The 14903-nt window shown below is 41.1% G+C and overlaps 1 protein-coding gene and 1 long non-coding RNA gene across 2 annotated transcripts; one reads left to right on the top strand and one right to left on the bottom strand.

Annotated features, from left to right (window-relative positions):
* Positions 1-435: 435 nt before the first annotated feature.
* Positions 436-9307, bottom strand: LOC142402944 (uncharacterized). Its single transcript, XR_012773526.1, has 3 exons — positions 9181-9307; positions 8369-8443; positions 436-3955 (listed from the first exon to the last, which is right to left on the bottom strand). It is a non-coding gene; the product is annotated as an uncharacterized LOC142402944 (long non-coding RNA).
* A 1-nt stretch (position 9308) lies between these two features.
* Positions 9309-14515, top strand: LOC142402943 (iron-sulfur cluster assembly 1 homolog, mitochondrial-like). Its single transcript, XM_075488920.1, has 4 exons — positions 9309-9468; positions 11004-11057; positions 12829-12934; positions 14214-14515. The coding sequence occupies exons 1-4, from the start codon at positions 9361-9363 to the stop codon at positions 14360-14362; spliced, it is 417 nt and encodes a 138-aa protein (XP_075345035.1). The 5' UTR covers positions 9309-9360; the 3' UTR covers positions 14363-14515.
* The last annotated feature ends 388 nt before the right edge of the window (positions 14516-14903 follow it).

The raw sequence follows: 14903 nt of genomic DNA, 5'->3' as shown, positions 1-14903 counted from the left end.
TGAGCAAGACAAAATGGACTGAGCATGCGTAAAGACAAAGTTCAGTCAGCGGTCAGAGTGATGAAGACTACTGACTTCCTCCAACGACCACCAGAGGATCCCTAACGACCACCTAAGGACTTAAGTGCGCATGCGTCAGGGACGTTTACATATATTAATGAGTTCCAAGAAATCTCATGTTTATATAAATTAATCTTATGAATATGTATGATTTTGCAACATATAACCTCTGCGATCTTGCTTGTTTGTCAGAGCACTTATGGTGGAGCGATCCCCAGTGCTGCCCAGTGCTGTAATAAAGGATGCCTGCTTAATAGTAACTCCGTTGTGATTGAGTTTTATTTCGGGAACACTCTGAAACTCCAATTCACCTGTTGGGAGATTTGGATTTTAAAGGGTAGTCTCCACGAATTTTGTTTCAAAACGGTTATTTTATTTTACATCACTAGTTGAAGAAACAATGAATTTTAATATGCTCTTAAACAGGTTGAGCATTTCAATAAAACCCATGATGTTTTGTATTTACTAGGTAAATGTGGTGGGTTGACCTTGGCTAGCCAGCAGGTGCCCACCAAGCCGCTCTATCACTCCCCCTCCTCAACAGGATGGGGGGGAGAAAATACAACTAAAAGCTCGTGGGTCGAGATAAGGACAGGGAGATCACTCAGCCATTACTTTCATGGGCAAAACAGACTCGACTTGGGGAAATTAATTTGTTTTCAATCAAACAGAGTAAGGTAATGAGAAACAAGAACAAATCTAAAAACACCTTCCCCCCACCCCTCCCTTCTTCCTAGGCTCAACTTCACTCCCAACTCTTCTACCTTCTCCCCCTGAGTGGCACAGGGGGATGGGGAATGGAGGTTGTGGTCAGTTCATCACACGTTGTCTCTGCCGCTCCTTCCTCCTCACACCATTGCCCTGCTCCACCGTGGGGTCCCACGCATGGGAGACAGTCCTTCATGAACTTCTCCAACATGGATCCTTCCCACGGGCTGCAGTTCCCTTCAGGGCACATCCACCTGCTCTGGTTTGGGGTCCTCCACGGGCTGCAGGGGGACAACCTGCGTCACCATGGTCATCTTCATGGGCTGCAGAGGAATCTCTGCTCCAGCACCTGGAGCATCTCCTCCCCCTCCTTCTTCACTGACCTTGGTGTCTGCAGAGTTGTTTCTTACTTCTCTCTCCCAGCTGCTGTTGTGCAGCAGTTTTTTCCCCTTCTTAAATATGTTATCACAGAGGCGCTACCACCGTTGCTGATTGTCTCAGCTTTGGCCAGCGGCGGGTCCATCTTGGAGCCGTCTCGAACTGGTTCTGTCCAACATGGGGGCAGCTTCTGGTGTCTTCTCACAGAAGCCAGCCCTGCAGCCCCCCCTGCTACCAAAACCTTGCTACGTAAATCAAATACATATAGATACGGGTAGGTACTAAAAAATGGACAATTTTCAAGGTTTTATCACTCAACCTGACCCTTTTAAAATGCACTATAATTGTGTGTAAGCCAAATACCTTTTCTTCAAAAATGGAATTTTGAAGGAGGAAATAGTATTTATTAATGTTGACTGTGTACTGAATTCTTGTATAAAAGCATTTCAAATGTTTGTAGACTGCTACAGTTGTATTTGCAAACTTTTTTTCTGTAGAGAACTGAAAACATGGACATTAGTAAATCTCTGTAAAAAATCTCTGTGGGCAAGCAGTGTCACTGAGGGCGTTTGTTTTGTTTTTCCCCTTCTGTGATTTTATGAGAGTTCATTAGCTGCTGAGCTTGTGTACAGGAAAGAGAAGATTAACAGGTCAGTCCTGTTTTGATGCTGCTACGAATCTTTTTCATGGCCTTGGAGATACAGACAAAACTTCGTTAAGGATTAGAAAAATTATATTGGGCAGTTGGGGAAAACCAATTTCCTTTTTCATAAAATGTGAAGAGGATCCTTCTAACAGCCACAGATTTAATTAGTATAATCAATTTGAGTTTTACTTGAAGTCCTTCCAGAGCCAGATAGCAGGATACTATCTTATCTTGTTTAGGAAAGAATTAATTACATAGTAAAACTGAAATCACTCTTATTTATGACTTTGAAATAAAATAAAATAAATCAAAATTCAGGCCTAAGTTTCTGTGTTTCTTCTTACACTGTACTTAGTTTTCAGTATTACTGATTTAAATTTAGAATTAATGATAACTTATTAGAATTATCTCTGTTCTTTGAAATGTGTCATGTTTAATTATTTTTCTTTCCTCAACTATTTTTAATAAAAATGAAACCTGGAATTTCCAAAGTGGCCTTAGAGACCTGGGCTCCTAACTCCTATTTGGGGTTTCGTGCATCTGTAACCATCCATCTATACATTTCTAGATGTGTGAGTTTTCCAAAAGATTTCTTTTGTATTTTTTCCTCACCATATTTTCAAGAAAAATCTTAGCCAGCAACAAACAAAAAATAATTTAAACTTTTTCTATAGCATATTTTTCATAAAAAACTAAGTCAGTTTTTCCCCTCAAAAATAAGCATATTGTACTTTTATTCATTTCTCAACAAAATACAGAGGCTGACATGGTAGAATTATGTTCAGAATTATCTTCAATTTTTGCTGATGGGAATGAAATATATAAACCTCCAAGGGACAGCATCATCATCTCACTTTAAAGATAGAAGATATTTATTTCAAAAAAACAAAACCAAACAAAAAATACTTTACACATACTCATCCTCTTCTGTTTGTGGTATTTTGTAGTTTAACTGTTAAGTTTTCAACTGTGAAATCACTAAACTCACATCTGAATGGAAGCTCATTCTGCAGATCCCCAGTCTTCTCACTGTGAAGCTGCTGCTTGCTTATCCAACTATAAATTCTATATTGTTACTAATCTCAGTCCTAAAATAACCCCCCCAAACTTGGGTTATATATTGCAAGTATTAAACAACTAAACAATAAATGCATGTTTGCCTAAACAGTAGTTAAAGAACATAGTGATAACTAACAGAATGATCCATGACACAGAATAAACACAGTTGATGAGGTGTACATATCTGATGGATTGCTTATTAAAACTTAGTTTGTTGTAAAATCTTAAGAAAGGGATTGAAAATTAAAGTGAGTTAATTCTTAATAACATTCTTGATATCCAAGATCGTGCTCACTTTATGCAAGTATATTATCAAAGGAATAACCTTCCACCAAAAAAAAAAATCTGAAAAAGCCACTGCATTAAAAAAAGTTTCTAGAAAAAGAACAGTATCAAAACTAATAGTTAACTAAATTAATAGTTTACAACTAAAGTAATACTAATAAATATAATAATTGCTAATCAATAATTTAGAAGATCAAAAAGCAAATGCCTTCTGTTGAACAGAATGTATAAAGTCAGATTGCTCCTAACATTGCCTTCTGACAAATTTCAGTAATAAACACTCCTGGGGATAGAGCAGAGATTTAGCACCCACTAAGTACCTAGCATGTCTTTAGCCATTTATGTTTAGGGAAGGGAGAGAATTCATATTAAAATTGAGATGCTCATAATTCTGTAGCATCAGTATGGTTTTTTTTCATTGGAAGTTTCTAACTCGCTACTTCATCCTGTTTGTTACCTCCTGGGAAGTGATATGTTTAGGGATGTCAGATGGCTTAGCTGTAGAAGCCTCTGCATGTTCACTCATTTTACTGTGATGCAGTAATCTTTGGAAGGGTCTTTCTGGAATGATTGTGCTTCTCCTTAGCAGCCCTTCAGCCTTTGGAAAACTGCGGAAAGATCTCTTCTGTACCACCCCTATACTCCGTCCCTCTAATGTTACAGAAGGCTAGTCAGTAAGTGAGTTGATATTACTATTCACTTGTGCTGCTTATAAAAAAAAAAAAAAGCACTATTGTCTTGTTTCGCAGCAATTCCCTGTGTTCTTGGTGTCCCTGTTTCTGAAGTTGATATATCTTGTGCTATCAGTAGTTATCAGTGCTGAAAAAAGGAGAAAGAAGAAGTTCTGTTTCATAAATGCAGCACAGTTAACTGTCTTTCTAGCTTCAAGCTTGCCAGTCTTTCACTAGCAGACATGGAAAAGAAGAAACTGAGGTCGTGAGATTCTGGAATATGAAGTTTTCAGTGCAACAGCTATTTCTCCTACCCTTTCTCCTTGATTATGCTCCCTGGTTTTTAATCTGGAGACTAAGGAGGACAAAGAGATGAACCTACCTGCATTCTCATTTGCAGTAACGTGAAAGAATGTTTTTGTATAACTGTGAAGATTTAACAGTTAAAAAATTTCTCTCTGCTTTTAATTTGTTATTATGTTATAAAAAATAAGCTTTGAGGTGTATTTTGACTATGCTTCGGCAATAGCTACTGCTATTTAAGATGAAACCAAGCAAGGTCAACTATATAGCTTAATTTACCTAATCTAGCTATTTAATCTTAGTTAGATAGCTAGATAACTACTAGATTATCTTAATTCATCTTCCTTTTAAAAAGTTACCATGTTCATATCTTAAGACCACAAATCCAACTCTCCCAATTTAACTGTTGTGGTGAGATTTGTTGTGGTGTCTCTGAGATGTGCGGGGTACGCTGGGGCACAGCCGAAGTCGAACAGAGTTGAGCTAGGGGATACTGAGGCAATAGGAGCCAAGAGGGAAATGCCAGTGAAACACCTCAAAGCACACAAGGAGTGTTCTTCTATGAAGGAAACACGGATGACAGCCCAGCTGAAGTGCCTCTACACCAATGCACGCAGCATGGGCAACAAGCAGGAGGAGTTGGAAGCCATTGTACACCAGGAAAACTATGATATGGTTGCCATCACGGAAACATGGTGGGATGACTTGCACAACTGGAGTGCAGCGGTGGATGGCTATAAACTTTTCAGGAGGGATAGGCGAGGCAGGAGAGGTGGTGGGGTAGCCCTATACATTAGGGAGTGTCTGGATAGTTTAGAGCTCGATGATGGTGATGATAGGGTGGAGTGTCTATGGGTGAGAATCAGGGGGAAGGCCAACAAGGCAGATCTTGTGGTGGGAGTCTGTTACAGACCACCCAACCAGGATGAGGAGACAGATGAACTATTCTATAAGCAGCTGGGAGAAGCCTCACGATCGCTAGCCCTTGTTCTTGTGGGGGACTTCAACCTGCCGGATGTCTGCTGGAAATACAATACAGCAGAGAGGAAACAGTGTAGGAGGTTCCTGGAGTGTGTGGCAGATAACTTCCTGACACAGCTGGTGAGTGAGCCAACGAGGGAAGGTGCCCCGCTGGACCTCTTGTTCATGAACAGAGATGGACTTGTGAGCCATGTGATGGTTGGAGGCTGTCTTGGGCAGAGTGATCACGAAATGATAGAGTTTTGATTCTTGGAGAAGCAGCGAGGGAGGTCAGCAAAACTGCCACCTTAGACTTCCGGAGGGCGGACTGTGGCCTGTTTAGGAGACTGGTCGACAGAGTCCCCTGGGAGGCAGCCCTAAAGGGCAAAGGAGTCCAGGAAGGCTGGACATTCTTTAAGGAGGAAGTCCTAAGAGCTTCTTAGGAGCTGACAAGAGCAGACTGTCCCCAGGTGCCGAAAGACGAGCCAGCGGGGAAGAAGACCGGCCTGGCTGAATAGAGAGCTCTGGCTCGAACTCAGGAAAAAGAGGAGAGTCTACGACCTCTGGAAGAAGGGGCAGGCAACTCAGGAGGACTACAAAGGTGTAGCAAGGCTGTGCAGGGAGAAAATTAGAAGGGCCAAAGCTGAGCTAGAGCTCAGTCTGGCTGCTGCTGTAAAAGACAACAAAAAACACTTCTTCAAATACATTAGCAGCAATAGGAGAGCTAAGGAGAATCTCCAGGCCCTAGTAGACGGGGGAGGGAACACAGTGACCAAGGATGAGGAAAAGGCTGAGGTCCTTAATGCCTTCTTTGCCTCAGTCTTTAATAGCAGGGCCAATTGTTCTCTGGGTACCCAGCCCCTGGAGTTGGAAGATGGGGACGGGGACCAGAATGGATCCCCCATAATCCAGGGGGAAATGGTTAGTGACCTGCTGCACCACTTAGACACTCACAAGTCTATGGGGCCTGATGAGATCCACCCAAGGGTACTGAAGGAACTGGCAGAAGTGCTCACCAAGCCCCTTTCCATCATTTACCAGCAGTCCTGGCTAACTGGGGAGGTCCCAATTGACTGGAGATTAGCAAATGTGACACCCATCTTCAAGAAGGGCCGGAAGGAGGACCTGGGGACCTACAGGCCTGTCAGCCTGACCTTGGTACCGGGGAAGCTGATGGAGCAGATCATCCTGAGTGCCATCACACGGCATGTAGAGAATAACCAAGGGATCAAGCTCAGCCAGCATGGGTTTATGAAAGGCAGGTCCTGCTTGACCAACCTGATCACCTTCTATGACAAGGTGACCCGCCTAGTGGATGAGGGAAAGGCTGTGGATGTTGTCTACCTAGACTTCAGTAAAGCCTTTGACACGGTTTCCCACAGCATTCTCCTGGAGAAACTGGCTGCTCATGGCTTGGACGGGTGTACTCTTCGCTGGGTAAAGAACTGGCTGGATGGCCGGGCCCAAAGAGTGGTGGTGAATGGAGTTTACTCCGGTTGGTGGCCGGTCACAAGCGGTGTTCCCCAGGGCTCTGTCTTGGGGCCAGTCCTGTTTAATATCTTTATCAATGATCTGGACGAAGGGATCGAGTGCACCCTCAGTAAGTTTGCAGACGACACCAAGTTGTGTGGGAGTGTTGACCTGCTTGAGGGTAAGAAGGTTCTACAGAGGGACCTGGACAGGCTGGATGGATGGGCCGAGGTCAATTGTATGAGGTTTAACAAGGCCAAGCGCAAGGTCCTGCACTTGGGCCACAGCAACCCCATGCAACGCTACAGGCTTGGGGAAGAGTGGCTGGAAAGCTGCCTGGCAGAAAAGGACCTGGGGGTGTTGGTTGACAGCTGGCTGAATATGAGCCAGCAGTGTGCCCAGGTGGCCAAGAAAGCCAATGGCATCCTGTCTTGTATCAGGAATAGTGTGGCCAGCAGGACTAGGGAAGTGATCGTGCCCCTGTACTCGGCACTGGTGAGGCCGCACCTCGAATACTGTGTTCACTTTTGGGCCCCCCACTACAAGAGAGACATTGTGGTGCTGGAGCGTGTCCAGAGAAGGGCAGAGAAGCTGGTGAAGGGTCTAGAGCAGAAGTCTTATGAGGAGCAGCTGAGGGAACTGGGGTTGTTTAGCCTGGAGAAAAGGAGGCTCAGGGGAGAGACCTTATTGCTCTCTACAACTACCTGAAAGGAGGTTGTAGAGAGGTGGGGGTCGGTCTCTTCTCCCAGGTAACAAGTGATAGGACAAGAGGGAATGGCCTCAAGTTGCGCCAGGGGAGGTTTAGACTGGATATTAGGAAATTTTTCTTCACTGAAAGGGTTATCAAGCATTGGAACAGGCTGCCCAGGGAAGTGGTTGAGTCGCCATCCCTGTAGGTATTTAAAAGATGTTTGGATGAGGTGCTTAGGGACATGGTATAGTGGTGGTCTTGGTAGTGTTAGGTTTACGGTTGGACTCGATGATCTTAAAGGTCTTTTCCAACATATATGATTCTGTGATTCTGTGATTCTGTGATTCTGAGATTTGTTTTATAGATATATTTAAAACAGGTTTGTAATCTATTAAGATTTTATTTAAATGTTTTTATTTTAAATTTTATTTTATTTTCCTATCTCATACTCAGTCTTTTTATGCCAAGACATATTCAACAGAAAGGTGACTGAAGAGTGATCATTGGAAGCATACTAAGGAAATACAAGAAGGTAAAGCACTTCATATCTGCATAGTAAACTGTGAATGATGTATTAGTTGCATTCATACAGAAGTTTCAAGTTTATAAGTATACATATTACTGACACCATCTTCAGGTTGACAGAAGGTTTAACCCCCCCCAAGTAGGTGTGTTTTAGATGAGAACGTGTGCACAAGTTGCATATATTTTGTGTAGCTAAAGAAAATGCAGGGTTTTTTTAACATTTGCTATCTTGATTTTTATATTTGAGGTAGAAGTACTATGCCTCAGTCATAGTGTTAAAGAGGAGTGGCATAATTATGTATGTAAAAAAAAATGAAAAAAATCTGCACGTTTACTCTTAAGCTATTTAAAACTGTCTAAGCATGCAATGAGTCCATTACCCAAACTAGATCCAGTAATAAGATGCAGAAGTGTTGCTTGTGTTTGAACTTTGTAAATTAAAGGTAAATATAGGTTTAAAGTATTGTCTAGCATGTTTAAGGATGCTGTCAAAGGAAATGGAAAATAGGCATTTTTTTTTCCTTCTGGTGTAGCCATCATTCAAATTAAAGCAATGTGATTACTCTTCCTGTGCCAAGGCTCTCAAGGTTTCTCCCGAGTATCAAAAGTTACCTGAACGTACCTCCACAGGGCTGCCACAAGCAGTTTGGGAGTGGCAGAATACAGTTCTTTCAGCATCTTCTGGGGCTGGAAGAAATAACATGAGTGTGAATCAGGCATGCATCTTAGGCCCATGTAAGTGGTGAAGAGTGCCCGAAGTCTGCGACCACAGCGCAGTCACCAAACCACCGTTGGACATAAATCCAGAAGGAAAGGGGAGCAAAAAAAGAGGAAGTTTCAAGGGGAAGAGGACATACAGAGGAAAAAATATTTGCTTGTATGCATATACTGTACGCATTCATTATCCAGCTATGATATATCAACTTTACCCTGTCCTACAGGTGACCGTTTCCTGGTTTTGCATACTTTAAATAATTTGTCCAAAGCGAAACTATTCTATGCTTAGATTTTGCCTAAGATGCCAACGTTTAACATTGAATAGCCTTATGCCAAGCTGCTTTAAAATGTTTCTCTATGTTATCGTCAATAAATCTTTATGGCTTTTTGTAGACATGGAGAGGTGGACTACATACTAATTCGATTTTAGTGGGAGTCTGGGGGGTGGGGGTGGAATAAGGTTAGAAACTAGTATCTGATGCCGTTCCTGAAAAAAATCAAAGGGGAGATTTATTTTTTTTTCCCTCTCCCTGCCTTCCCCTCGGGACTGCCAGTGGAGGCCTGAAGGGAAGGGCTTCCTGCTCCCCTGGCGAAGTCTCAGCACCACCTGCCTACTTATCTCTGCGAACAGCCCTCCTGCGTGCAACGCCCTTCCTTTCCTGGGTGCACAACGTCTAAGAGTTTAAAATAAAAAGGCACGTACTCGCCGCTTGGCAGCGGGGTTATAACAGTTGACGGCACAGCTCCCCCTCGGTAATGGCCGGGGGCGTGCCGGGGAAGGAGGCAGGGCCGTTGCTAGTTGCCAATCATGGGCTGCTGTCCAATAGGGGTTGGGCGCAGGGAGCACGCTATGCGTTGTGGCGTCATGTCGGCTGTGCCTATGGCAGATGGGAGAGGAAGGGGCGGAGATGGTCATGGCTTCGTCTGTCGTGAGGGCTACGGTGCGGGCCGTGAGTAAGAGGAAGATCCAGGGAACCCGCGCTGCCCTCACCCTGGTCAGTGCTGGAGGCGTGGTGGGCCTCACCCCACCTCGCCCCGTGGGATGCCGGTTACGGGCCTCTCTGACCTGTGCCTTTGTCCTGAGAGCGGGCGTTAGAACTGTGCCACGGACAGGGCTGGGTTGAAGGGTCTCTCTCAGTCTGACTGTCCGCCCGCCCCGAGGCAGATACTACGCCGACGCCTCTAGGCTGCTAGTGACAGTGGGACGGCGTGGGCTGTGCTGTCGAGTCTGTGTATGTGACTGGCGGTGCCTGGTCCAGCAGCAGGCGAACCTGCGCCCGGCGCTTCTGAGTGCTGCCGCTGCGCAGGGCCGTAGGCCTGAGGGCGAGCGCTGTTAACCCTCCGAGGTTGTCAGCTGCGTGCTGACGTTAGGATTTGGTCGCTAGGAAGGGTCTACAAGGAGGTAGAAAGGACCTATTCCCGCTTGTGAGCTTGCCGGGGGTGTTTGTGCTTCCGGTGAGAAGACTGGTGTTTCCTTATCTGCGCCTGTGTAGAGACGATGCTTAGAGAAAGCGGGACTGTCGGGGTTTGGAGAAATCCGAACTGCGGTGTGGTGTGCTAGCGGTGGGCAGTCTCTGGCTTGATAACGGCCGGCAGGCAGCGGGAAAAAGGGGAAAAGAGCGGTGCGGTCACTTTCACGTGGGGTGGTGTTTTGCACAGTCACTCTAAGAGGTATATTTATTCTGAAGAATGGAAATTCAGTACAGAAACTGGCGAGTAGGTTGTTCCCAAGGAGACTCTGTATCCCTGTGTTAATTGAGAAAGTGCATTTACTAGTTGTGGCAGTATTGCAGAGGCCGTACAGTTGGGAAGGCTTACTCCAGAGGGAGGTGCAGCCCTCTGCATTGATGGGGGCAGACTATGTCTAGTTCAGTCATTTGCCTGGGCAGGTAATTCCTGTATTGTAGTGATCTTGTAGCAACTGAACATTAATAGTGCTAATTGGAACAGGTATTCTAATGTAAATCTAGTAGAAGTTTGCTTTGTGTGTTTGAATCTGCTAGTAATAAGAAATTTCACCTTACTTAATATCTTGGAAACTTGTAAGCATATAAGGGAAACTCTTTTATGTATATTTTGTGTATGTAGTCTTGCATTTCTGTAGCGACTAGATAGATCTATATTAACTATGATTTTATCTTCTGTGAAGTCATAGTTCCACTCATAAGTTAATGGGAAGAGAAGGGAATAAACATTTCTGTGCCTGGCTGATTCTTCTGTAATGCATATATGACAACATTTTGACTAGAATAGAACTGTTTAATTGAGTTGTAGTAATTTTGCAGTATGTTTCTTGAGGCATCAGTTTCAAGTAGAAGAAAGGCTGGTTGACAGTGACAGATGGTTGGTGCTGTAGGTGGACTTTGCAGATAGGAGACAAAACTTAACTGTAAATTAAGACAAAATTCAATTGCACAAAGAACTTTTTATTTGCAATGTGTGACTTGCATGTATTACAAAGCGTGTAGCATACTTGAATTTTTATTTTTTTTAAACTACATACAAGCATATGCATATATTTGTCTTTCAGACCCCATCAGCTGTTCAGAAGATAAAACAGCTTCTTAAAGATAAACCTGAGCATGTAAGTGCAAACAGGGCTATCTTGCAGATTATACTAAGGTATTAGCACTGATGATTATTATGAAGCATTTCTGGCTAACCTAGCAGCTTGAAATAAACACTGAAAAACTTGGAGATGGTGTCTTTTTTTTGGATGGGACTGTATAAGTTTGTTTATCTATCAAGCTTCATTTCTATATAAAGTAAAATGCAGAAAATAATTGACTGTAATGACCTTTCACTGTACAGTTACTTTTGAGATAGGTAAAACTGAAGGAAAAAAAAAGCCACCTTAAGCTTGAAAAATATTTCTAAGCCATATTTTAATCAACTATTCTAGTATGGCATAGTGGTGACTTCCGGTAGGGCTAGAGGTCTTCAGCTGTTGATACTAAGATGTTATTAAATTCTTGAAGGCATTCTGGTTGTGAAATAGATAATAATGTTAGATTCATACCCATTGGAAAAGGTATCATTCTTATGAAATTTGCCAGACAATGTCTTTTTTGTAAATAATCAGTATTTCAACAAATAGCTGATTGAGAATGTGTGCTCTTCCCAAGAAGAAAAGATGACAGTCTTGCTTTCTAACCATTATAAAAGCAAGCATTAGGTTTTCTTCTTTACAGCAAGTACTAGTTGAAGAAGATCATTTCCCTCAACTTTTGTATAAAACCCATTGTTTCTTTTGCTTCCTGCACATCTGCAAGTAACTAGACTCTTCATTCTAATATTTTAAACCATCCTAAGGAAGCCCAAAGCCTACAGCTTAGCTGATCAGTCATCCCCCTTGTTATAAATGGTGTTCATGTTTTCCAACCCATTATTTCTAGCCCTTCTTGTAGAGGAGGGTATTTAGTCTGAAAAGAACGAGTGCTGTTTGTATGAGATTCCACTTGTCTTCAAGCGATACATTTTGATATGTTTTTAATCATAATCTATGGAACCACTGTTATACTTTTCAAATTATGTACTGAAGCATTTGTGTGTGGAAAGTGGTACAGATACCTTTGGAAATCCTTGTGTACAAATAATTTTCCAGTTAATTTTCAACAACTTGTATCGACCTCTTCTACAACCTTTTCTCAGCTCTTTACTTGCATAGATGCTCTGTTTGACTTACAAGGTCATGTTGGATAATTGCAAATTATCCATATCCATTATCCACAAAAATATTTACTATGTTGTGCTTTAACATTGATTAACACAGTAAATGAATAAACTTACTTGCAAAAAGGAGAGGATTAAGTTTTAAGTGTGAATGGTAATGTGGATAATGAGGATCTTAAAGTAATGTTTTCAGAACTTTGTAGTAGTAGATTTCTGATGGTCATTATAAGAGTTATGTAAAAATCTAGCAACTGCCCTTGACTTGGCCTCACAACTTCATAATTATGTTACTGTCAACTATCTTAAAATAGTGTCTGAATTGCTATCTGAATAAACTTTCATTTGAAGTCGCAAAAACATCTGTCTTTGAAGTCTGACTTTTATGAGATCAAGTACCAAGGAGTGTCAACAGTTCATTACTTTGATTTTTTTTTTTTTAATTTATTTTTTTTTAACATGCTTTAGGGCTTGGTCCACTGTAGCAAACATCTGATGTCTGCTTTTACCTTGGTAGTCAATTTTATAAGAGAAAAATGTTACCTTTTAATCCATTAAACTAGTTCACTTCTGTTTTAGCACTGGACTTGAGGAAAGGGAGAATAAATGTCAGCTTTTTGTTGTTCTGCATACTTCTTATTTTGGTGTTCAATAATAGGTTTAAAAAAATAAATGTTTTATTTTAGGTAGGTTTGAAAGTAGGTGTTCGTACAAGAGGATGCAATGGACTTTCTTACACACTAGAATATGCAAAGTCAAAAGGAGACTCTGATGAAGAAGTAGTTCAAGATGGTGAGTTTCTGATGCAGTAAAGCAAAACTGGGGGGGGAGAATAGCCTAATTACAGGTTTGCCAAGGGGCAGGTTAGGACTTCAAAGTAACAAGTTATTGTAAAAGGTTCTAGTGTTCTGTTATAGGAGTTGTCACCTTAGTTTCTGTTGTGAAGATGTAAAAGTAATCAGTCAATTAAAATCTGCAGCTTTGTAGAGGAAACAAGGAATATCCTTGATACAACCTTCATTTCATGCTCATGTTGGGTTAAGTTGGAGTTCCCTATGATAACAACAACAAAGTCTCTGTACTGGGTCAGAATAAATGGCTTAGCCCTTTATTCCTGTCTTTGGAGGTGGCCGATAGCAAATATCTGAGAGAATACAGAACAAGGCATGGACAGAAGGATACTTTACTAACATACCTAAAATAAGGATTGGCAAAGTAAAGGTTTTATTTGCAAAGAGTTTTCCCAACTGTCTTCTATAACTAGCCTTATAATTGACTTTTTTTTAATGTCTTTATGCTTTTGATCTTGATGTTGGTTTGTGACAATGCATTCTATAATTTGAATTAAGCATTATGTTTGAAACTGTTTTCTTAGCTTGGTATTTTGGCTTGCTGCCTGATAATTTCATTGAGTAGTCCCATTATAGGTCTATTGTTAAAGTACTGAAAGTTCCATACATCTTTCCAATTTTTATAGAAACTTCTCTCAGTGATATTTTTGTCAAGCATGAAAGTTGGTTTCAGTTGGTTTTTAGGGATTATTATTTATTTATTTATTTATTTATTGCATCTTGTTGGATGCACAGGCTTTAAGAACAGTAGTAAATGGGTTACTGACTATAATGCATGGGAAAGGAAGTATGAAAGCTGAGATTCATTCCCAAGTTCTACAACTGATTACTCTGGGTATCATGGTTTTAAATCCGAATGAAAATAAATGTGAACATGTACACAAATACCAGCACTAGACTGTTGCTAGAATTTTGTTGCTAGAATTTTGTTGCTAGAATTTTGTTGCTAGAATTTTGTTGCTAGAATTTTGTTGCTAGAATTTTGTTGCTAGAATTTTGTTGCTAGAATTTTGTTGCTAGAATTTTGTTGCTAGAATTTTGGAGAAAAAAAAAGCCCTACCTTAGGGTAGGGGAAAATGAGGTATATTGATGGATTTTTGTATATTGACGGATTTTTGGATTTAGCTTCCGCTTTTATCACTGGTTGGAACAACATTTCAGAGTGAATGATGAACAGATTTGCTGTATGTAATATTTTTTTTTTCTTTGTTGTCTTTAAGGGATTAGAATCTTTATTGAGAAGAAAGCACAGCTGACACTTCTAGGAACTGAAATGGACTATGTGGAAGACAAACTATCCAGTGAATTTGTCTTCAATAATCCAAACATCAAAGGAACATGTGGCTGTGGAGAAAGCTTTAACATTTGAAATTTCAGGAATATTTCTTTGACTTTGAAAGCCACAAAACACTTGTTGAATATGTGGCTTTCAAAAGCAAATGCATTTTCTTCAGGTTCTTGGGCTGTGCAAAGTGTGGATGCCATTAAGGAAAATAAAGTTAATTAATTTTGAAAACTTAAATTGTGTGTTAAATCCCTGCACTGATGTTTTTTACACTGCCATTTGTGATTAATTGGGACCCAGAAGGTAAGAATGTTAAGTGCTGTAGCATTTCTGTGTTTTCATGTACCATGGAAGTAAAATCTCACTGTTCTTTTCCTTTGCTATTTTCTTTGTCCACTCCACTTGCACTTCCCCATCCAAAAGCCATTTGTAAGAATATATTGCCTATTCTGCGTTGAGTTGAAAAAAAAAAAAAAAAAAAAAAAAAACAAAAACCACCCACCATTTTTTTCTGTTTGTGTGTGTTTAAATATTTATATACACAGACACACACTCCTCAGCTTCAAAGTTCACTATGATTATGTAGATAAATAATTTGTTTTATTAGGTTTCTGATGTCTTTATG

This window comes from Mycteria americana (genome assembly GCF_035582795.1).
Source record: "Mycteria americana isolate JAX WOST 10 ecotype Jacksonville Zoo and Gardens chromosome Z unlocalized genomic scaffold, USCA_MyAme_1.0 Scaffold_18, whole genome shotgun sequence".
Lineage (NCBI taxonomy): Eukaryota > Metazoa > Chordata > Aves > Ciconiiformes > Ciconiidae > Mycteria > Mycteria americana.
Note: the sequence above shows the minus strand (reverse complement) of the source record. Positions and strands in the feature narration are given on the sequence as shown.

Bases quoted from the DNA above. Each gene is read 5' to 3' on its own strand.
- LOC142402943 (XM_075488920.1), top strand. From the start codon at position 9,361: ATGGGAGAGGAAGGGGCGGAGATGGTCATGGCTTCGTCTGTCGTGAGG. The intron at 9,469-11,003 runs GTCAGTGCTGGA...TTTGTCTTTCAG, and splicing joins CCCGCGCTGCCCTCACCCTG to ACCCCATCAGCTGTTCAGAA. The intron at 11,058-12,828 runs GTAAGTGCAAAC...GTTTTATTTTAG, and splicing joins TTAAAGATAAACCTGAGCAT to GTAGGTTTGAAAGTAGGTGT.